Source organism: Halyomorpha halys, unplaced genomic scaffold (assembly GCF_000696795.3).
Source record: "Halyomorpha halys isolate HHAL.00 unplaced genomic scaffold, Hhal_1.1 Scaffold1320.1, whole genome shotgun sequence".
NCBI classification, from domain to species: domain Eukaryota; kingdom Metazoa; phylum Arthropoda; class Insecta; order Hemiptera; family Pentatomidae; genus Halyomorpha; species Halyomorpha halys.
The window spans coordinates 76,983-100,588 of NW_027115604.1; the positions used below are offsets into that span (position 1 = coordinate 76,983).

Genomic DNA, 23,606 nt, shown 5'->3' on the forward strand with positions numbered 1-23,606 from the left:
GCAAATATTATGAAAACTACTATTCCTAGGAAGGTAAAGGTAATAAACTACTTTATAGTACATTAAAGTAGGTTTAATTTAAGTGCTAATAGACATCTGTACGTCTCATAGTTCTTGAGATATAGATTTCTCAACATAAATTCACCAACTACCAATCTTTCAGTACATTTTTATGAAATGTTGCTTTTTAAAAGGCTATATATCAAGTACAATTGGACGTAAATAGCTCTATTAGGGCTGATATTTCAGAAAATAACTCTTCTTTAAATAATGTTCGTTTTGATTTTCTAGTGTTGTTGGTAGTTTTTAAGATTTAGAGGTCCAAATGAAAAATTAATGTTTTTCAAGGTTTTGAAACAGCCACCATTATTTATTCCAATACATGTCTTATTCGTAAATAACTGTAGACTGTAAATGAATCAATAGTCAAATTTTAATTTTTTTACGAACAAGATCGAATTAAAAAATATTAACGACCTTCTTATGCCTTTATAAATAAAATAATACTTACTAGAGTCTGTAGTAGTTATATACAAAGATTATGAAGCATTGATAAGTCTAATAAAACTTTAATTAATAAAAAATAAAGGAAACCAAAGTAATTGAAATTTGTTTTTGACCGATAAAAAATGTGATATAATAAAAGCAAACCAAATGGTTCTGATTCTGTTATGGATTTTAAAAATATTTTTAGAATCATTTTGAAATAATTATTTATAAATTCTAAATAATTTAAATCAACTTACAAAAGCTACTTCAGCTGGGGGCCCAGTTATGTCTGCTATTCCTACTCCAACTTTGTACCCATAACCAAGAGTAATGCATCTCAGGCTGAGCCATACTAACACCAAGCCACTGCTCCAGTCCATGACTGTAAACAGGAAAACAAAATCATTAAAATGGGTGTAACTTTTAGTTTATTTAATAATTATTTCATTCTTTGGATACAACCTGAAATGTTAAAACTTATTTTTAGGTTATCATAATTCCGCATGTACCATATTCTCGCGTAATTTAATCTTACCATCTTATGTAACTTTTTTTTAATATTAATTTATCGCTATTTACAACTGTACATTATAATACATTTAGTAAATCTCATCTAAGTTAAATTAGAGTGTTACAGACGTGTAGAGAAACTATCCATTGGTAGCACTCTAATGGCATTTTACATTAGCTGGTCTCGTGGCTATCTTCTTTTCAGGCGCCTCGGAGGATTGTTAGGAATGGAAGAGGATGCAAGATTAGGAACTAGGGGGTTTAGTAGAGCCCCAAAGGTCAACTCCATATGTCCAGATTGGCCTTATTACAGTCATGTAGATCAGTCTTTTGTAATGTGTTGGAAGTTTAGACCGTTTGTCTAGTAAGTGCTGTAATAGTCGAAATCGACGTGCAGTTTCCTGTCTTTTCAGTCTGGTGTGAGGATTCCAGGTTAAAAGTAACATCATTAAATGAAACTGTAGGGCAGTCGGTAAGTTTACGACGAAGGTTAAAGGTGATTTGATGGGATTTGTTGGAATTTATCTTAATCCTCCAATTACGACACCAATCTTCGAGGGCTGTGATATGGGATTGGAGATTTTGGGATACAATTAATGGGTTATTATTAACAGCGAGAACACATGTGGCATCGGCATACGTGGTGAGGATAGTCTAAGGTTGGGATGTCAGCTGTATAGACGGTTTAGAGGATGGGACCAAGGATACTACCTTGAGGAACACCAGCGGACTGAGAATAAAGGGATGAATAGGAACCATTATGGTCTACTTGGAAAAATCTATCAATGAGAAAGGAACGAATGATGAGAAAGTATGTAGGAGGTAGGAATTTACGGAGTTTGTAAAGCTGTCCCGGGTGCCAGATTCGATCAAAAGCTCTTATGAAACTAAATTCCAATATTTAAATATCCAATATTTATGCAATTCACTGGCGTTAGCTGCATGATTTTGACTACGTTGGTTGGACCCTGCAACTAATCTTACAATGCCATAATTAATACAAGGCAGTAGTATGCTAGTATACATTTGTCATTTCTATTATGAATTAGTATGTATGTATTGTATAAATTTAATAATAAAGGAGGTTACGAAAAAAAAAATTAAATTGATTATGAGACTTACGCCTACTGTGCTACCTAGGCATATGCATACATATGATGTTTAAAATTATAAAATTTAGAAGGATAACAAAACAAAAAAAAATTTAAATTGATGTTCCAGCCATCTAAAAATCAGCTGGATTACTATAGATCTAATTTCGTGACGTAAAGTAAATAAATGAATGTCTCAGAAAGTACTGTTGGGTACTGCTAATCGTCACAACCTTAGAGATAATTTATATTTTCAAATTTGTTTTTTTTAAATAATTTTAGTATTAATAGAATTTTCCCTAATAGTATATATTATAATTATGGTAAATAAAGATGCATCGTTGAAAAATTATACTTCAACTGCAGTAAGAAATACGTAAATTTATAATTTTTTGCAACCTATTTCATTCGATTATGTCCACAACATTTGAATAATTTATGCATTACAAATATATGCTACTTGTCCCTAATGACCATACCACAGGCCAGAACTGGATATGACAGGTGAGAGTTATCCATCATGTCGTGTTCTAGGATAAATGGCCTAGGGCTAGGATAGATGATCGATTCATATTATTCTATTTTTTATTCACTCCGTTTATTCTATATAATATTCTATATATGATATTCTACTATAAAGCATGCAGTAGATTGGTGTTTTGAACTAATAGCCAAATATAGAAGTCCAATCATTCAACGAAATATGATTCGACTGTGAAATATATTTATTGGTGTTATTAGTAGTGGCCTCATTGCGTCTGCGGCTAATGCGACCTTAACTCAGCCCTTATTAAGGTAAACTTTTAAAATTAATGTTTTGTATATATTGTTTGTATTATTACTGTTCAACTGTATTCATTTTCGAATTAGTTTATTTATTCTTTTTTACATAAGAATGTGAATTGTACATTACGTGGCAGATTCTTTTATATATTTAAAAAAAAAAATTCAATTGTGCTGAATGTTCCAATAATAATCTCGAACAATATTGAAGTTTTGGTTATACATCCTATACACACTGAGTATATCCCACTATACATGTTCATTCCCTATAACTTTGTTTTTTTATAACCCCCTTCATGATTATTTTTAATATGCGGGGAGATTATCTTTAAAGCACTACCATATCCTAACCATCATGAGAAAGTCAAGTTTCCATTTCGTGGGACCGCCACTGAAATAAACGTCGATTCCCAGGCCAGATTAGGATGAGCGGTACATTAACTAGCTCAGCTACATACGTCCCTATTCTCCCTAACCTCTTTAATTTTGTAAATTTTGGTCTATTTTTCATTTCTAACATTCTCCAAGGCATCTTACTCTGGAATGTTCAATATAATGAAGTATTTATTTTTTATATATTAAGTAAAATTTAAAGTCTAATTCATATTCGAAATTCTTTTGATCCAACTCGTCCTGAAAGCTTAAATTGCTAGAAATCGATAACTTTTTTTCTTTCTTTTTTACGGTATTTGCGTAACGATTTGTGCGTAAACGGTGTTTTCCGCCGTTATTCAATTTTAGCCATTCGGAATTTTTGAATTACTAATTTAAAATTAAATTTTGTTTTTAACATAAATTTAAGCTTTTTTTTTTATTTTTGAAATTTTAATTTTTATGTTGACTTGAATTTAAGATTTTTTTTAAATTTTTAATTTAACTTAAATTTTTTAATTGCTAGAAATTGATAACAAATTTTTATTTTTACGATTTCAAATCGTTGCAATCTATTATCGACGCAAATAATTGCTCATAAACCATGTTTTCCACGAAATTCGAAATTTTTTACGATCGCAATACTCTTTTTACAATATGTTTTTTATATATGTACGACTTGTCACAATCTCACAATAGGAGATCATAACACCAACAATAATAGAATCAATCCTTCCCGGCCAATTAAAATTACCTAAATTTTATTTTTTTGTTGTTTCAAGTTGTAACTACAAAAATGGTATAAATTACGATGAGCTATTTGTTATATGTTTCAGGTTGAGCACACACTGCTGTGCAGATCAATAAGCACATTTTCAAGAATATATAATATTTAAATATCGACAAATTGGTTAACTATTGTTGTATCTATCCATTTTTTCTATCAACAATTTAGCAATTCTTGATTTTTTTATTTATTTAAGTGTTTCGACCACTAGGGCCATTTACACTGAGTTTACAAAGTTAGTAGATAACAATTGACATATTAACAAAGTTACAAAGTGAGAAAGTTACATATAATTACAAAGTGAGAAAGTTACAAATTAACAATTACAAGTTACATTACATTACAATTACAAGTTACAAATTTACAATTACAATTACATATTTACAATTATGATTTACATTTTAAAAAGTTACAATTAGATTTGAGGTAGTTAGTAAATTGCTGTAATGAATTTTGCATCCACTTATCTATTGCTGGACAGTTAGACTATATGTGATCGTAAATATTAATGATTTTTAAGAAGTGAAAAAGTTTTGTTAATGTAGTGGGATCTCCTGTAAATACGGTGAGATCGATTCCACAGTAGCGACACATTGGTGCATTTTCTTTTTTCTTGAGATGACCGTGGATGAGTCGAGTATGGCCTATCCGAAGACGTGTTAATACCACATCTCTCCGTAGCAGATTCAAGTTTCTGGTTGGACGTTTCACTGTCTGTTGGACCATTCTTAACTTGTTTTCTCTCATGGTGAACCATTCCTCTTGCCATCCGATTTCTTTTATCCATGAGATAACACTTTGCATATTGATGATGTAACAACTTGACCTATCTTTATAGCTAGTATGGCCTGTGAGTCTGCCTTTTCATTCCCAGTGATCCCACAATGACCTGGCAGCCATAAAAACAAGACCCTACAACCCATGTTGTTCAAAGTTTTCAAATGCTGCTTCAACTCTATTATTAGTGGATTTATTTTTCCTTTAATATAGAAACACATTATGAAATGTGAATTACACAACTCTGGCTTTAACTCGTATAATGCTTTTTTTATAAAGATTTATTCTATTTCTTACTTCGAATAGAATCGCATACATGGATTTAAAAAAATATTAAAACGTTTATTTATTTTAAATGAGTAGCTGTGATATTTTACCTCATCAAATCCGAAATCCATATATTTAATAATTTATACAGTTTACATTCAATCGAAATATTGGTATCGGATTTATTTTTTAGAAAAAAAAAATCACCTGGTATACTTAGTTTAACTTTCAGTTGATAAGAATGGAATAACTAACGAAAACAGAGGGAAAGAGGGAAGTGGCGAATCCAGTTAAAGTTCAGAACGATGTTGGTTATGTGTCAATAGCAGAACTTGGTAAACTCAATTACAAATCTAACAATATATTGTATATATATGGACATCATCATATCATGGAAACCATGAGAATAAGAAAACTTTTAAACAACTTTTAGTTGTAAGGGACCTTGTTGCTGTTCCCAAACTTTTTCTTTTTACAGTCGTTAATTAAAACTTACTTATGAAGTATCAGGGAAAATAAAGTATAAAAAAAATAGACTCTAATTGAAAATAAATATTTATCAATTAAAACTAGTTAAAAAAATATTCATCAATTAAAACTAGTTGAAAATAAATATTAAATAGTTAAAACTAATTTGAAATAAATATTAAACATTTAAAACTACTTTTAAATAAATATTAAAAAGTGAGGAAAATATTGAAGTAGACTGACCCGGAACAGAAAAGAAACAAAAGTTATGAAATCTTTCACCTCCGAATTGTATATTTTAGTGTTATATATGTTTTTATTCTAATCTAATTCCTGTAAAATTTTACTAATTTATTTTGAAAATACAATGCTTCTTTTTTAACGCAGTAATTTTATTTACAATTCTTTTTTTATAATAATATGATTGAGTATTAACTATAATTTAATTATTAGAAATTTAATATCAATTAACATATTAAAATATGATTAATATTAGGTATTTTTATAACTGAAGGACATCATTACATAACACCAATTTGATATTACCGTGCATCGGTCGAAAAAGGGTCATCTTCAGAAAAATTTCATGTATCAATAACTTACAGGATTGTGGATTACCGTAGCTTGTAGAATTAATTTTAATAAATTTATGATAATATTAATTGTAGGAGTAGTTTTAACAATATTTATCTAAATCAAATAGAGATTAAAAAAAAATAATAAAATTCTGTTTGTGGAAAAACAGTCTCGGGTACTATTACACGTACAGAGTTCTAATAAGATATTTTTTAAAATTTACATTGCTTTAAAAATGGTATATATAATGTTTCCAATATATCAAGCAGGGAACAAACAATTAACGAACATTTTTCTTTATTCTCTGTAATAAGTTATAGAGAATAAAGAAATCTTTCGTCGCCTGCCGAGTTTCAAATTTAGATTTTCAATGTCAATCCAAAGCAAAACATATAAAAAATCACAACTAGCAGACTATATTTGTTTTGAATCTGATTTGTTTCCTGAGCTCTACATTCTGAAGAATTTGATTAGAAGACTGGATTTAAAGATTGAAAGACCCAATGAAAAGGAAGAAAGATGAGAGAAAATTATAATTGCGTGATTTCTAGCTGTTGAGTGAAATATTGAGCGAAAGAATAATTCCATTTTCCTTGACATTTTTAGCAATTTAGAACAACTTCATATCTTCAGAATATACTTTCTATTAAAATATGTATTTTTATAGAATTATTATTTTTATTTTTTCACTCCAGTCATAAAACAGAACATAAATAATATCCTGTCACATGATTTCAGGTTTATGTTAATGGGCCAGTACGTTCTATGAAGAAATACATTCAATGATGTTTAAAAATTGCCTTCAAAAATGTTAAGTGAACAAAACAGAAGCTGGTTTTTACTTTAAAATATTTGATTAAAAAATTACTAAAAACTGTTTATGTTTTAATGGTACCACCCTTGAAGAAAGGTGCCAAAACTGGAGGATTAAAATAAATTCTAATAAATCCCACCAAATCACATTTACCCTTCGTCGTAAGCCCCTGAACTTTTGCCCTGCAGTATCCTTTAATAATACCCCCCACTTATTCCTGTCAAATAGATCCGTTACTGAGGACGACATCTGGACATACGACAGACATGGAATCCTCACACAATTCTGAAAACAGGAAACTGCTCGTCGATTCCGACTACTACAACACTTACTAAACAAACGGTCTAAACTTCCGATCCAAAACTATCGAATTCCTCTTGTATCCAATCAATACAGTCCAAAATCCTTCATGAAATCCTTAATGTTCCATACTTTGTCACAAATCAAGTCATCCATTAGGACCTCTAAGTTCCATATATTGGCGATTTTCCAGAACCAGATACCAATCCTGCCATGATAAACTTCCAAACCACCCAAATCCACTTGTTTCTAACCTGGCTTCTCCTTCATTACCTGATAATCCTCCCGTGGGCTCCGAGATCTTCTCTAGAAAATTTATTGGAGTTCTAACCATGGGTAGATTCACCATAAGTTTGTATCATGTCATTTTATTACTTATAGCAAATTTACAAGTCGTATATATTTTATACAGTTGTAAATAACAATAAATAAATTATTAAATAAAAAAATGTTTTAATGGCTTATAAATGAGTATTTTTGGAGAATTCTGGAATATATTCTCTGCTCTTATAATACGACTCTTCAAAGAAATGTTATTTTTGCTGTGTACTTATTTATACAGTTATTTTTTATTTCGTATTTTCCAGCCTAAACCGATTTTCTTCTTTACCTTTTAATTACACAAAACCAACATTAATCAAGCCCACACGATCGAGCGAAGACCCTTTCCTTATTTGTTCAACCAAGAGTACCCTAAGCTCCGACTGGCTAACGAGCCTACAACTTACCTGCCATCTTAATTAAACCAAATTAGGCCCATTTAATTAAAAATTACATGGTAATTATAATCTTAGAGATACTATACCTTTGTAGTGAACTTTGTCAGTTTAAATGAAGGAAACATGAAACAAGGCCAAAGGATCAGAAGAGATTTTTGTTGCAAAAGTAAACTGTAGAAGTATCAAAAACCATTCTTGTTCCCACTGCCGAGTGTTTCATTAGTAAACGCAATTGTCCCTTGTTGTATATCTTAATTTCTATACTTCTATTTTATTAATCTTTTATGTACCATAAATATTTTCCAAATTGCTCCTATGTACTGTCATCGCTTAGGAGGTCAATTCGAATATTTTTGAAATATATTATTCACTTTTAAAAACACGATGAAATATAAAAAACATTTCAACCTCAAGCTGTAGATGATATGGGAAGTATTATTTAATTGTCGGTATTTATAATTATATAAACTTGATTGTATTATTTGGTTCAACCATACCAATATTGTGACGGAATAATTAATTTTTTTTACCTTCATTTCATCTTGATTTCAGATTTGTATCTATTTAATTTATTTAATACATTATTTTAGAATCATATTTATAAAGTAAGGAAATCAGTATATGTGATTGTGTTATTAGTTCAGCATCTATGAATATATAAAGTACATAAATAGATCTGAACAGGTCACGGATTGAGTACTGGACCAACGGTTGTGAATGTAGGTGATTTGATCAGAATCACGCTCGTCTTCCAGATTTTTGCCTCATTAATGGTACCCACTTATTGAGGCTGTGTGGAAACCGGAGTGCTCCCTCACCCACAAGGTTGACTCACGGCTAGATCGAGACTGAAAATAATTATCTTTCACAGCCAAATACGAACCCGTCTGGAGTTAGTGGCACAGTGCCTTACCATAGAGCCATGCCGCACCTGCATATTAAGTATATATTTACCTTATTAATATATATAAACACAATCAAATATATTGATTTCCTTACTAAATAATCATATTTTTAAAATAATATATAAATTAAATAATACGATGTTGAAGTAATTTGTTAAAAAAAATTAAATTATTCTGTTATAAAGAGGATATTGTTGAACCAAATAATGCATATTTACAAATTATATATCTATATATTTAAACCTGGTACAACGGACTCTCCCTAAACCTATTCCCTAAACCGCTATTCTAGATCAATCCATAGTCCGAACCATCTTTTTTAAAAAAAAATAATAATTGAAGATTTTATTTTATTTATAAATTAGGTATATACATACATACAGTGAAACCGTATTGTTAACACTCTATGTATTGAGCCTTAAGCAATCTACTTAAAAATACCAACTCTTTCTATTTAAAATAAAATCCTATTAGCGGATTGAATTTAGAAGGCGTATTTATTTTTTCAATTTTTTTTTTTGATCAGTGGATATAATAAACTTTTTTATTAAATTAATCCTTAAGGCAAAGTTGTACTGTTGATTTATTAGTTTGCAATTTATAAAGTGACCTTTATTTTCCCCATGGGCAATCCAAATGTTTTGATTATTTTGGATTAGCGAGAGTCTATTATACTAAAGTTTTATTTTCAGCAAGCTATATTGTAGCCAAGTATTAATTCTGGCTAAAATTTCAATAATTTTCATTGTAATGTAAACAAATATATAATTTATATGTTATTAGAAATAAATTCTATTATTGAAAAAAAAAGTTTTTAAAGTTTAATCTGTCTGTAAATTAATATAAAATACATGATATATAGCTTACATTACATTTCAATTAGCATAAACGCAGGAATATTGCATAATCGGCTTATTTAACTACGCTACTAACACAAAGGAGAAGTCCTTTGTGAGATTACGCGCTATCTCTAAGCCGGGCCTTATCAAGTTCAAGTTTGAAATCCTTCCTTACTTACAATTGTGAAATAGGGTGAGGAAGGGTCATACGACCTGCTGTCTGCGTCATTCAGAAAGGTATTCCCAAGAGGAAAACCGGGTAAGAAATTAAGTGCCTGTTCCATAAGAAATTAAGACCACTTCAAGTATGGTAATTTCTATATTATTTCTTTTTAGGATTTAAAGCCGCTACCAGGACAACATCTGGACAAACGACTAACTTGTAATCCTCACATAAGACTAAAAAGACAGAAAACTGCACGTCGACTGTTACAGCAGTTACTAGACGGTCCAAACTTCCAATTCATTACAAATGACTGATTTACATGACAATGATAAGGCCTTACAATCCAAAATTATTCGTAAAATCCTTAATGCTTCCTACTTTGTCACAAATGAAATCATCCACAAAGACCTTAAAGTTCCATTTGTAACCGATCTAGCCCGAACCAGATATAAATTATTATAAACTCCCTAACCATCAAACCACCTAGCTTCTAGCCTTGCTTTTTCTTCTATTCCTGAAAATTCTCCGAGGTGCCTGAAAAGAAGATGGCATCGAGATCTTCTAGTGTAAAAATATGATTAGAGTGCTACCGCTGGGTAGATTCTCTACATGTATCACTCCATTTTTATATTACATCAAATTTGCTTAATGTGTTTTTATTTACATAAATAGTTGTAAATTGCAATAAATAAATAGAAAAAAAATTAAAGGAGTAGATTATATAAATATAGGAGGTGATTGAGTAGAAGGAGGACTTTTTTTAAAATTTATAAATCACTGTCTTGTTAATTCAAGAGCTCTGGAGAACTACTTGATGCGTTAAACACAATAAAATATATTAATTATGCTGAACTTAAATGTTTCAATTTAGTTTATATTTAATAAATTCAACTTGATTCAAATAGTTCATTAAAGAAAAATAAATTTTATTGTTTTTGTAAGACAAAGAAGCCGACTTACATACCATTAGAAATTTCATGATTCTTCGAATCTAATTTTTATTTTTTTATTAAGACCACCTTTATTGCTTTTATTTGTTTGTTTTTTAGATTAATTCATTTTTATTTACCAAGTATCAATCAAAATCAATGAGGAAATATGTAATATTGGACCATACTTATTATTTGATATATATATATATAAATGGGAATGGTTGAATCTTCGTCCAAAATAAACTTTTGAATTACTGGACCGATTTACGTGCTTTTTTTTCAAAATGTTCCCTGTCACTATGAGAAGGTTTAAATATAACGAAAAAAAATTATGAACCAAATTAAGCTTTTTTCGTTTGTAGCTCAGAAAATATGCTTTCTTTTCACGGTTATCGTACACCAATTGATTCGTCTCTTTCCGAAGAATAAAAACTAAGTATTACTGAGTCTATTAAACTTATTATGTTAAAAAAAAATTATAAAAACATAATGTTGCACAGGGTAATGTAGGTCAATAATTTTTTTTGGGAAAAAGGAAATATTCCTTTTAGTGTCGTCTAAAACTGCTGAATACTATTTTTAAAAGAAATCAAAAAAATTCCATCTTGATCTATTCGGAGGTTTTTCTGGCCAGTGATCATTGTTCATATAATCGTTCATAACTTCTCTTTATTCTATCCAATCCCTAATTAATCTCAAGTAGAAAGAAAGTTATAAACAATATTACAGAAAGTATCGTTTTCATGGTTAATAATTATATACTAAACGATTCGTGTCTTTCCGAGGAGTAAGAAAAAATTTAAGCTCAATTCAATTAAGCTATATTATATATATAATCGTTCATAGCTCCTCTGTCTTTTATCCAATCTCTACGTTAGTAGAACCGTAGGAAAGGTGAACTAAACCACTCCCAAGTCGCGTGAAGATTAGTTGGGTCATGTTAAAGTTATTTTTATTTTTTTGATTTTTCAATGCACTGTAAGGCAAAAAATTTATTTTCCAATTTAAAAAAAAAATCGTATTTATTCGTTTCTTGAGGTGCTAAAAACGAATATAAACTCCTTAAAAATGAGATGCTAAAACTGAATGCCATCGCATATATTGGGTCAATTTATGTTACCAAATCATAATAATAACTAAATACAATAATATGCAATTATGTTCTTTAAATCTATATAAATCCTCAAATATAGCAATAGCTAAGCATTACCAAGTCAGCCGGTGTAATATAAAACTAGATTATAATTTTCTTTTTTTATTGAAAGATAGTTATATAGATTTGAAGTACTTGAGGTTCAGTCGGTAATAAAATTACTGTATTTTTTGTTATTGGCTGAGCTGAAAAATATATATCCTTGACAAACAAGAAAAAAGTAATTTATTTATTAATATATCCCAATTCTGTGACGTTTCTTTCCTTTTCTATTAATCATTTTCAATTATTTTCAATCTCTACCCCAGTCGCAAAAATTATCCATTTTTATATGTACGACTCCAGAGAGTATTTAAATTTTTTTGAGTTGAAGAGAATACTGTTAGAAAATAACCAACAGAAATGGTCGAAATATTACAAAATTGATGCATTTATTGAATAAAACTAACAAATAAAAAAATATATATTATGCTTTCTTTTTATTAAATAGTGTGATTTAAAAAATTTTTCCTCGATCATTTTGATTGATAGTTACCAATTTTTTAAAATTCATAATCGGGGAATTCCATAGAGATGCGGTAATTTTACGTCAGTTACAGTGAAAATAAATCTTGTTTTTCTAGACCGATTTGTCATTTACGTTCTTAATTTTTTTTAGTAACGTTTATGAATCAACAATAGGCAATTTAATTTAGTTACTTTTTTATTTGCAAAAAAAAATCTTATCCCTTCTGGCTGATGGTGGTCTAGTTACGTGACATGAAAGGGCAATTCCGATTCGGGAATCAAATCACAGAGTATTTGTAGTTTGGGAGTTCTTTCTCCCTTTTGACGCATACCGATTGGAAACTTCGGTAAAAGTGGGTCACTCCAGGATTTTCTGAAACTAGGTTCTGTATGTGTACTTGTTTGTTAACATAAGGTTATAAATAAAGCAGAAAACATTAAAAAAAACAAAAATTTTAATGTTAGATGCTGTTTTTAACTCAACTGAAGATGGGGAACCATAGTTGCCAATATCCAACAAATTGACCAATCCAAGTTTCATTCTTGTAATTTTTAAACGTTCCATAATATCAACGGTTCATTTGTTAGTTTAAAATTGCGTAAAATCCTTTATTACGTTACAAAACTCATCCACAAAGACCTTAATATTCCATTCGTTACAGATTTGGCCCAAAACAGATATGCGTCTTTTCATTCCAAACTCCTTAACCATCCTTTTTCTTAATCTCTCATCCTTAACAATCCCTGATAATCCTCCGAGGTGTCTTAAAAGAAGATGGCCACGGGACCTTCTAATGTAAATTAATGCTTGAAGTATCACCAATGGGTGGTTCCGTCCCCAGATTTTCAAGTCTTTGAAACATTCATCCAATTTACTTATTGTATTTATTTTGCAGAGTTGTAAGTTACATTAAATAAATAATAAAAAAATATCTTATGATGTTTTTACAATTTATTGTCCTTCTCAGAATACTTCTATATTGTTTATTAATAATATCCGGTAAACAGTGAGAAGGAGAGAGTAATAATCGGAAATGAGAAGGTTATATGTTTGTGATTAGAGAGCCACTGCTTTAATTTGTTAAGTTTTCTTTTTAAACTAATTTTTATTTGAAATGTTATAATTGCCTTGGTAACAATCAGACCGTTTTATATTAACTGTCACTTTTCCCTGGAAATGTTATTCAGTAAATAACTTTATGAAATCAAAATATTTACCTTAATTTTCTATACACTTTCCCCAAAGTTTTATAAACTTTTCAATTCCAGAAATAAATTCAGAAGAAAATGCATTTTTGACCTCAGAATCATTTAGAACAATTTTACCTTTAAGAAAGTTGTTCAAATTTCTGAACAAATGGAAATCTGTTGGTGATAAGTCTGGCGAATATTCATACTGTCTGTTACTTATGACGTATAAATGCATCAATCACCATAGGTCATCAATGCTTGCGGACTTAGGAATTAATCATAATACGGAAAATTCTCGATTGAAGAAAAATTAAAATATAAAATGTTACTAAATGTAATAACGTTTTTAAAATATTAGGTTTCATTAAGAATTTATTAATTAAGACGAGATTTTACTCCTTGGCTTTAGGAGATTTCTTCAGGGCCTCAAACATTTCCATATCGTCTCTACTTCAATTCTGCAGTACCCCAATAAACTTAAAAGATTTTTTTATTAGTTAACTTAAATCATTAAACTATAAGTTTAATTTACCGAACATTTATAAAATATGATTTTTAAAATAAATATCTCCTGCTTAAAGAAGACATATATTTTCCATCTCCCTAACATCTGGATCACATTTTTTAAAATTTAAAATGAATCACAAAAAACATTATGTGGTGGTAAAAAATCCCTCCATGTTTTCAAGAACGAAAATTGGAGGTATATGAAACTTGCAGCTAAATGAACATTTTTTGTTAGCAGTAATCGAAAATGTACTTTGAAGGAAAAAAGGATTATGTGTTTAGGGGTGTGTCCATAATCTGCTAATGTATTGGTGTTCAAATATTTTTTAAGCAAAGGTCTTAAATGACAGGTTGCCTCGAGTAGGCAGTGCTCAGAAACTTTTATGAAGTTAAACATTTTTTTAAATACATTTTTAATGAAGGGTATTCATATTATTACCTTCCAAGATTTTTATATTTTATAGCTTTGTCTCAAATTTGAATGTGAATGCAATAATAAATAATGAATTAGAGGCTGAATTTCAAGCTCAATGAAAGAATCCCTGTTGACGTCTGGCTCGAATACAAAATTGATTTGAATGAGCTCTAGAGGCAGCCTATTTCAAACCCGTGAATGCTAAAAAGGCACTCGAACAAACTAGCTCACGAGTTTCCTATACACGTTCAGTTCTCCCCCTAATCACCACTGAAATAGGAAAACTCTATATTGAGCCTTCGATGCGCCTAATTGAGTATGAAATAGTGGTTGTGATCTATGAGCCAAGTTGTATGGAATAAAACTTTGAGGAACAGCTAAACCTTCCAACATCAAACGTATCGAATCCTTTCAATCCAAAATTCTTAGAACCATAGTCAAAGCACCCTATTACATATCCAACAGAACACTACACCATGACCTTCATATCCCTGACCTCACACCAACCAAATTCACAAAATTCTATGTAAACCTTTCACAAGGAGAAGATGGTTGAGGGTGCGGTCAAAATAAAACAAAAATAAGTTTATGTAACTTATTTAATCGTGCCAACGTTTCGGCTAGAATTTCTAGCCTTTATCAGGGCTAAAAAAAAAAGATGATAACAACCTATGAATACAGAAAATATAAACAGAATGACATAAAGTAAATAATTTTACAGAATGGAATTAATAAAATAAAGTGATGAGAGAAGTGGAAAATAAAATGTATACATAGGTAATTGAATAAGTAGGTAAAATAACATAATTAAGGAAATGGAGTTATATAATGCAAAGAAATATGAATATATTAGTTATTAATAATTTAAAAATTAAAATTATGGAAAGAAAAATAAAATTGAGAGAAAGAAAATATATGTAACCATAATAATAGATAAAGAGACAAAATATAGGTAATGTTTAGCAAAACAAATGAATAGAAAACCAAATTTGAAAACAATAATAATAATATATGGTGAACATAACTAATAACGTGGATAAGGAAAATTTAGAAAAGAAGGGGAAATAAAATAAAGATAGGAGAAAAAAAATAGAGTAAAGCGAACCTGTTAGCTTGAAATCTAACAGCAAAGTGGTTTCTGCGCCGAGAACGGCGAAACTCCGAATTAAAAAATACGTTAAAAGAATGAATAAGTGTTTTAAGAGGAAACGTTACAAGTGAGTAAGAAATAAAAAGTAAAAAGTAGAAAATATTTAGGGGAAGAAAGCGTGTGAGAGGATGACGACAAATGGTTTTTGGAAAATGTTAAAAATATATATATGTACAAGGATGACGAAGTACTGGAAGATGATAAAGTGTCATGAGTATTTAACAACAGTTAAAAAGAGGAAACATATATAAGAAGGCGACGACAAATGTGTTAGAAAAAGTTTAAGAAGTGAAATAATACGTTACAAAGTGAGCGGAAAAATAAAATAAATAAATTTTTAAAAAATTAAAAAAAATTACTTTTTTTAATAAATGAACTATTTGCGAATATGCTAATGATACGTTGTGCTTGTCGGTTTTTCAATTAACAGAAGAAGGTTCTAATTGGATATACAGGCTTTCAGAGATGAGCCTTTTGTCATGGTTACGAACTGTAGCAAGTATAGACGTTTTGTGGAAATCGAAGGAATGATTTAATGATAAAGAAGTTTTGAGGCAGAATGATTATGTGAGGAAACAGAATATTTATGTTGTTTGATACCGTCTTTTAAGAGGTAAACGTTGGCTTGATTAAAAAAGTTACATCAACGTATTTGTGTTTTATTTTGACAGCACCCCCAACCATCTTCTCCTTGTATAAGTCATCCACGGTCAACTATCACTTATAATTATAAACCTTTCTAATCATCCTAATCCTTTGGTTCAATCCTTATCTAGTTCCACCTCTTACAATCCACCTCAAAGGTTGATCCCCTCATACGTTATTTTATAATATTCATTTTTTTTTGTTTATATTCATATGGAGATTTTATTTATTTAATTTGTTTTATTTACTTATTTTATTTTACTTATTGCTATTCTCTTTTTTAATATTTGGTATAATTGTGTTCAATTACCACTATTACTCATTACCCAAGTTTGTCGGAGATTTTAATTTTTATCAATAAATAAAGTAATTATGTAAATTAAAAAAAAAAAGTTCTGGTTACCTGTAATTTTCAAGAAAACCGCAGTGGGTCTTAACAGTTTATAATAGGCTGAAATAAAACCTATTTAAATTTACTTCGAATTTGTTCTACACTATAGTTCGCAAAGTATTTTACGAATATTTTTGATGATATTTCACAAAATAACTGGAAAATTATCAGTATTTGAGGAGCTGAATTTTAAAACGTCGTACTTTTTTTTTCGTATTTACAGCGATTCTCTCATCTGTAGTATTGCAATTAATAGTACCAATTGATAAAAACACCAAGTATTTCGCCTAGATCGGAAATATAATTATAGTTTTATCAAACCTTACGTGGTAAATCCATTTTCTCTTTTATTAGTTGTAGAAAGAAAAATGAATTTACCATATAGAGCTAAGACAAAAAATTCGTGTTGACCGATGTAATTAGACTTCATGGTAATCCGGAGAACTTGACCGCTGAGACTCTAACCTTCAATAGGAGTATTTACATGTCACTCGTTACGTGGCAACCAAATTGGCTCCAAAGGGACCCTTTATCGACATCTGGTTAGCCCACAATTGGACAATTTTCTGTTCCAAATGTAACATATAACTAATTGGTTTGAAAATTTAAATATAATTATAATTGTAACACAACTTCAATCTATCAAATATAATATCAACAAATTTTATTTAATTCTTCAAAGCTTCGGGCAGTAGGCCATTATCAAAGAGACAACATAAAAATTATTTTCATTTGATTACCATATTATTCCCTCACAAATAACAATAATATTTATTATACATACCTCATCAATAATTTGTCACAAATCATTAAAAAATGTTTTGCACTAAGGGCCAATTGACCATGTCATATAATCTTTGAAACAGTTATCATAATAATATTACACTTTCCTGTTAAAATTTTATAAAATGGCAATTTACTTACACAAATATATCATCGTAATGTATCAACAATTTTTTAAAAAAATATTTTCTTATAACAAACACAGTAACACTAATAACAATAAAACCTAAATTCAACATGTTGGGACTCTGTTATCACCTAATTACATCTCTTAATTTATTTACTTAATTAACATTATTTTTATTTATTACTCATAAATTAACATTATTTTATTTATTTTTTAGCTATTTTATAAAAATTTGATCGGGCACTGTTATGATAACATAAGATTATTTGACATTGGCAATTAGCCTGTAAGTGTATAATTTTTTTTTTATAAAATGTAGCAAATCAATGATAAGATAGATTTAAGAAATATTAGTGTTATCGTGTGAAGGAATAATATGAAAACAATTTTGATAATGGCCGAAACGTCAAAGGATGTAAATAAAATTTGTTGACAATAAAGTGGATGAATTGAATTTGAGATATCCACTCTCAAACAATTATATTAAATTTTAAACATGTTAAATTAGTCAAAAAATTTCTAATAAATATATTAAATTAGAAAACTAAATTAAATATAATTGTTTAAATAAAAGCAACATATAATAAATTATTAGTGGAAATAAATTATTTAGAAATACCTGAAAAAGCACATAAACAATTCAGACTATTTTTTTTAATTAAAATTGTCCACCATTACGATATATTTTATATAAGCCACTGAATGTTTAAGTAGTCTGTCGAACTTTAAGGCATACAAAACTTTAGGGATTGTTCTATAACATTTTTTGAAAGAAATAATGGATTTTTCTCTTAAAAACTACTCTGTCAGAAGGATATCCAAATTTAGAAACATTTGAAATCAATACACTCGGTAATTTATTAAATAATTTTTTTTTAATGAATTTTGATGACAAATACACCACTTTTGCTCTCAGCGGCCTTTGCGTATTACCAAAAACAACAACATTCCAAGAGGCCTTTGAGTAAATATTTGAAAATCTCAAAAGGGGAATATCGGGGTCAGCTCTGTTGACTCCATTAGTTTTGTTTGAGATCGTTCCCTATCGCATCGCTCCTGGAACAATAGCAGATAATCGACAATTATCCGTTAATCGATTTATAAATGGGGTCACAACTGTTCCAAAATAAATCAAAGCATTGCTTGAATATCTACTACTACTTAATTATATTCAATATAGGGACTCACCAAATATTTTAAGATCCAATGGCTCATATAATTATAATTATTGTTTACACTCAAGTAAAAAATATAGCATAAAGCTTGAGTAGCCTCAAATTGTTCCGTCTCCAAGGAAAAAATATGAAGAATAGATCAAACGATGTATAGTAACGGCATTTTCGTAGATAATTAAGTCGGACAATAAGCCTTCATTAGGTTACATGACGTCTAACGGCGTGGACTGCACCCAGTCTCTATAATTGAAGTGACATAATCGCTATGAATAAAATGGAATTATAAAACTGTCGGGATAGTTAAGTAGTCTGCGCTGAGAAGACTCATAACCGTTTGCCAACAGTGGGTTACCAAATACGTGATCGAAATTATTCCAACTCACATCGTTGCTTTCCTCAAAAAGTAGCACAACTGACAACTTTATGTATTCCGAAGATAGTACCATGGACTGCGGTTAATTTCTTTACCGAGGTCGCCCTAGACTTCCTAGAAATGAACAGGAATCCAAGTGCAAGGGAAGGGGGGGGGCGGGGTGGGGGAAAGAAAGCTACTTCACCCCATTTTTTTATTACTTTAATAAAAACTATGTATAATTGCTAGTCTAAATTGATGAGTCTGCCAAGAATAGGTTGGGGGAATAAAAAATGGCTGTTTCAAAACGTTAAAAATATATTTTTCATTTGGAGCTCTATATCTTTAAAACTACCGACAACACTAGAAAACCTAAGAAGATATATAAAGTAGAGCAGAATTGCTAAAATATAAGCCCTAAAAGAGCAATTTACGTCCAATAGTTCCTGAGATAAGCATTTTAAATGTACTGAAAAATCAGTAGTTAGTGAATTTATTTTGAGAAATCTATATCTCAAAACCATTCAACATACAATTGTCTATCAACACTCAAATTAAAGCTAGTTAAATGTACTATGAGGTAATTTATAACCTTTATCTTCCGAATTTTAGTTTTTATTTGACAACATAAAATAATAAAAATGATAATTTCTAGTTGTTCAGATAACATTTTCGATGTTTGAAAAAATATATCTCAAGAACAATAAGATGTACATATGTCAGTTAGTAATCAAAATAATTTAGTAAAGTAATTTAACCTACTATAATATTGTTTATTACATATATCTTCGTAGAGATTGTAGTTTTCATGATATTCGCATATGAATATAAATTTTGCTCATAAAATTTTGTCTGAACATTTATATATCAATTAATTTTAGCCCAACCTTTCCCAACACTATTCTCACCACGTATGCCGATGACACATGCCTATTGTCAGTGAATAATGATCCTTCCATTGTATCCCAATCCCTCCAATCCCACATCACCACCCTTGAAGAATGGTGCCAAAACTGGAGGATTAAAATAAATTCCAAAAAAACCCACCAAATCACATTTACCCTTCGTCGTAAACCTTCGTCTTGCCCCACAGTATCTTTTAATAATACCTCACTTAGTCCTGTTGAGCAGATCCGTTACTTCGGACTACATCTGGACAAACGACTGACATGGAATCCTCATACAAGACTGAAAAGACAGGAAACTGCTCGTCGATTCCGACTATTACAACATTTACTAGACGAACGGTCCAAACTTCCAATCCGTTACAAAAGACTGATCTACATGACTATTATAAGGCCTATTTGGACATACGGAGTTGAGCTATGGGGCTCCACTAAACCATCTAATTCCTCTCGAATCCAATCCTTACAGTTCAAATCCTTAATGCTCCTTACTTTGTCACAAATCAAATCATCCATCAGGACCTCAATGTCCCCTATGTTGCCGATTTGGCCAGAACCAGATACCAATCCTTCCATAATAAACTTCCTAACAACCCAAACCAACTCGTTTCTAACCTGGCTTCTCCTTCAGTACCTAGTAATTCTCGTAGGCGTCTGAAAAGAAGATGGTCTCGAGATCTTCTCCTTTAGAAGTGTTTTTGGAGTTCTATCAATGGGTTGATTCTCCACATGTTTGTATCATGTCATAATTTCACTTACAGCAAATTTACTTGATGTCTATATAAGTACACAGCTATAAATAACAATTATAAAAAAAAAATTAATTCTAGGAAACATCACAAAACCTACTACTCCTGCGAAGATAAACGTCATAAAATACATTACTGTACATTAAACTAGCTTTATTTAGAGTGCTAATAGACATATGTACGTCGAATGGTTTTTGAAATATTGATAGTTATTCTAAAAATAAATTCAATAATTTTTTTAGTTCATTTTTTATGTATTGCTTTTTAAAAAGCTTTATCTCGGGAACTATTGAACGAAAATGGTTCTATTACGGCTCATATTTTAGAAAAATTGCTCTTCTATAAATGATCTCTTAGGTTTTTTAGTGTTGTTATAGAGCTCCGATTGAAAAATATATATTTTTTTTAACGGTTTGAAACAGCCGCCATTTTTTATTCATACATAGTTTTTATTATAGTTATCAAAAATTGGGGTGATATAAATGCCTTTTTTCTCCTCTTATGCTCTTGTACGAGTAGAGTTGTTAAAATTAACTCTAGCTTACGGTAATCTATTTAATACATCGAATAAAAAATAAGAAAATATTTTTTACCAGATGTGTCACTATTCAAGGAAAGTAGGGATATGTTAAACATATAATCATATATAACATACATATAACATAAATATGTTGATAGCCTTGGAAGTATCACTTTGTTTCATAAACTGTTAACTTATTGAAAACGTTTTTAACTTACCAGAGTTGGTAAAGGGGTGTAAATTTCCGTCTTCTCAGGAGATCTTATAAGATTCTGTAAACTTGTGTTGAAGCCGCCAAAAGGAAGGATGAGAGAATAACGTTAAATGATAAAAAATTTTAAAGCTTGGTGTAAAAGAAGAAGATACAATCTGACCCATGCTGTTTTTCTTAAAAATCTATTTCCTTCCGGCTCCGAACAAACAACAATGGAACCCGCTATAAGAAAGATGAAGGAAGATGGTAACGAGGAAAATATTTATGAAAAATATCTCCTTTCGGCCGGAATAACTTTTCGAATTTTTACTTTTAATTAATTAATTACTACTTTTAATTCAGCTTTCAAAATACAATGTTACACTGATAAAATAACACAGTTCTGTTAAAATAAATAAGTCTTTTTCATACTTTATTATTTATTTTTAGGTATTTTATTTTTCTCTCCAAAGTTCAATCGTTTAATTTGGGAACATTTAGATGTAATATGAATAAAAGAATATTATTAATTTTTATAGGATCTGTATGCACTAATTTTTTTGAAGTATTTATTTATTTATTGATATTTACAACTGTATAAAAAATACAAGTAAATTTGATCATAATGACATAATGATATGATACAGCATGTAGAGAAACTACCCAGTAGTAGAACTCTAAAAACAGTTTACAATATAAGGTCACGAGGCCATCTTCTTTTCAGGCACCTCAGAGGATTGCCAGGAATGGAAGAGGAAGCAAGGTTAGAAACTAGTGGGTTTGGGTGGTTAGAGAGTTTATTATGGAAGGAATAATATCGGGTTCGAGCTAGATCGGTTACATAAGGAACATTTAGGTCTTTTTTTATTTAGGTTGTTTTTTGAAGTAATGTTAAAAAATCATGTTTCAATTCAAATCTGCGTTTTAATTGTGAATTCTTAATATGATACTGCTATATAATATACGATTTATGATTTATTTTTGAATAATGAAAAAAACAAATAGAGAAACAAAATATTTCTTAATTTCTTTTTTCTTATTTATTATGATCTTCTATAATGTGTTTTATTTAATTGCTCTCTAGTTGGTGATTTGCGTTGTTTGCATTGGAAGGTACTACGACTGAAAATCCTCTATTTGATCCGCTCTCTTCCACTCATTAGGTTATTGGAATCTTCAGTGTTTATTTGGCTGGAAACAGGAACTAGGTCCATGATTACAAACGAACCAAAGGTCCGTCCTTCAAACATCATTTGATCTGACGTCAATTTCCTGTTTGATACTATCGTTTCATGTAAATACCAGTGACCTAGCAGCGTGTGAACTGTTAAATTTTATTTATTTTTCATACTTATATACTAAAAATATATCGCTTCATCAATACATAAAATATATTAGTTTCAGCGTAATTAGTTGTAATTTTTAACCCTCCAAGATCTTCCCGTATTGGCTAGTTTTTATGATCGTGAGTCCTATTAATTTTCGATTTGAACACAACGAAATTAACACACATGCTTTATAAATTAAGTCGGAAATTCTTAGATTTAGAAATACATAATTTTCCAAATTATTCTTATAATAACATAAATGATTGACCGTATTATTTCTAATTATCAAGAAGATGTGGTCAATAGAAAACAAAAAATAGTTTATAACATTTTTGCCGACATCATAGTTATTATTACAATGTTTCTTATAGTTATTATTATTATCATATTTTATATATCTTCCTTGCATTTCGCTTGTTTAAAATAAAAACATCAACAGTTGCATCCCTTCCACTCTCTATACTTCCGATTTTTGTTGCTGTTTCAAAATCTCTCAACTGGTGGGTCGTCCTGATTTGTTTTTTACTTATTTATTATTTTTATTTAATCTTTCTCGAACTTTATTTAATTTCAACTTTCATCTTAGTTTTCTATCTTTTAGTGCGTTCAATTTTGTTTTCTTATATCTGCTTTTCTATTTTAACGTGTTATTACGCCTCCTGTTCATTTTTAACCTGATAAAATGAGATTTTTTATGAGGAGAAGATGGTTGGGGGTGCG

The 23,606-nt window shown here is 29.8% G+C and overlaps 1 protein-coding gene across 1 annotated transcript in view; it reads right to left on the minus strand.

The window, feature by feature from the left end:
• Positions 1 to 23,606, minus strand: part of LOC106689288 (neutral ceramidase) — a gene marked incomplete at its 3' end in the record, with an annotated part of 128,579 nt that overhangs the window by 75,158 nt on the left and 29,815 nt on the right. Inside the window, 1 exon segment of the mRNA XM_067052609.1 lies at positions 747 to 871. Within this exon segment, the coding sequence (XP_066908710.1) occupies positions 747 to 869 (123 nt within the window).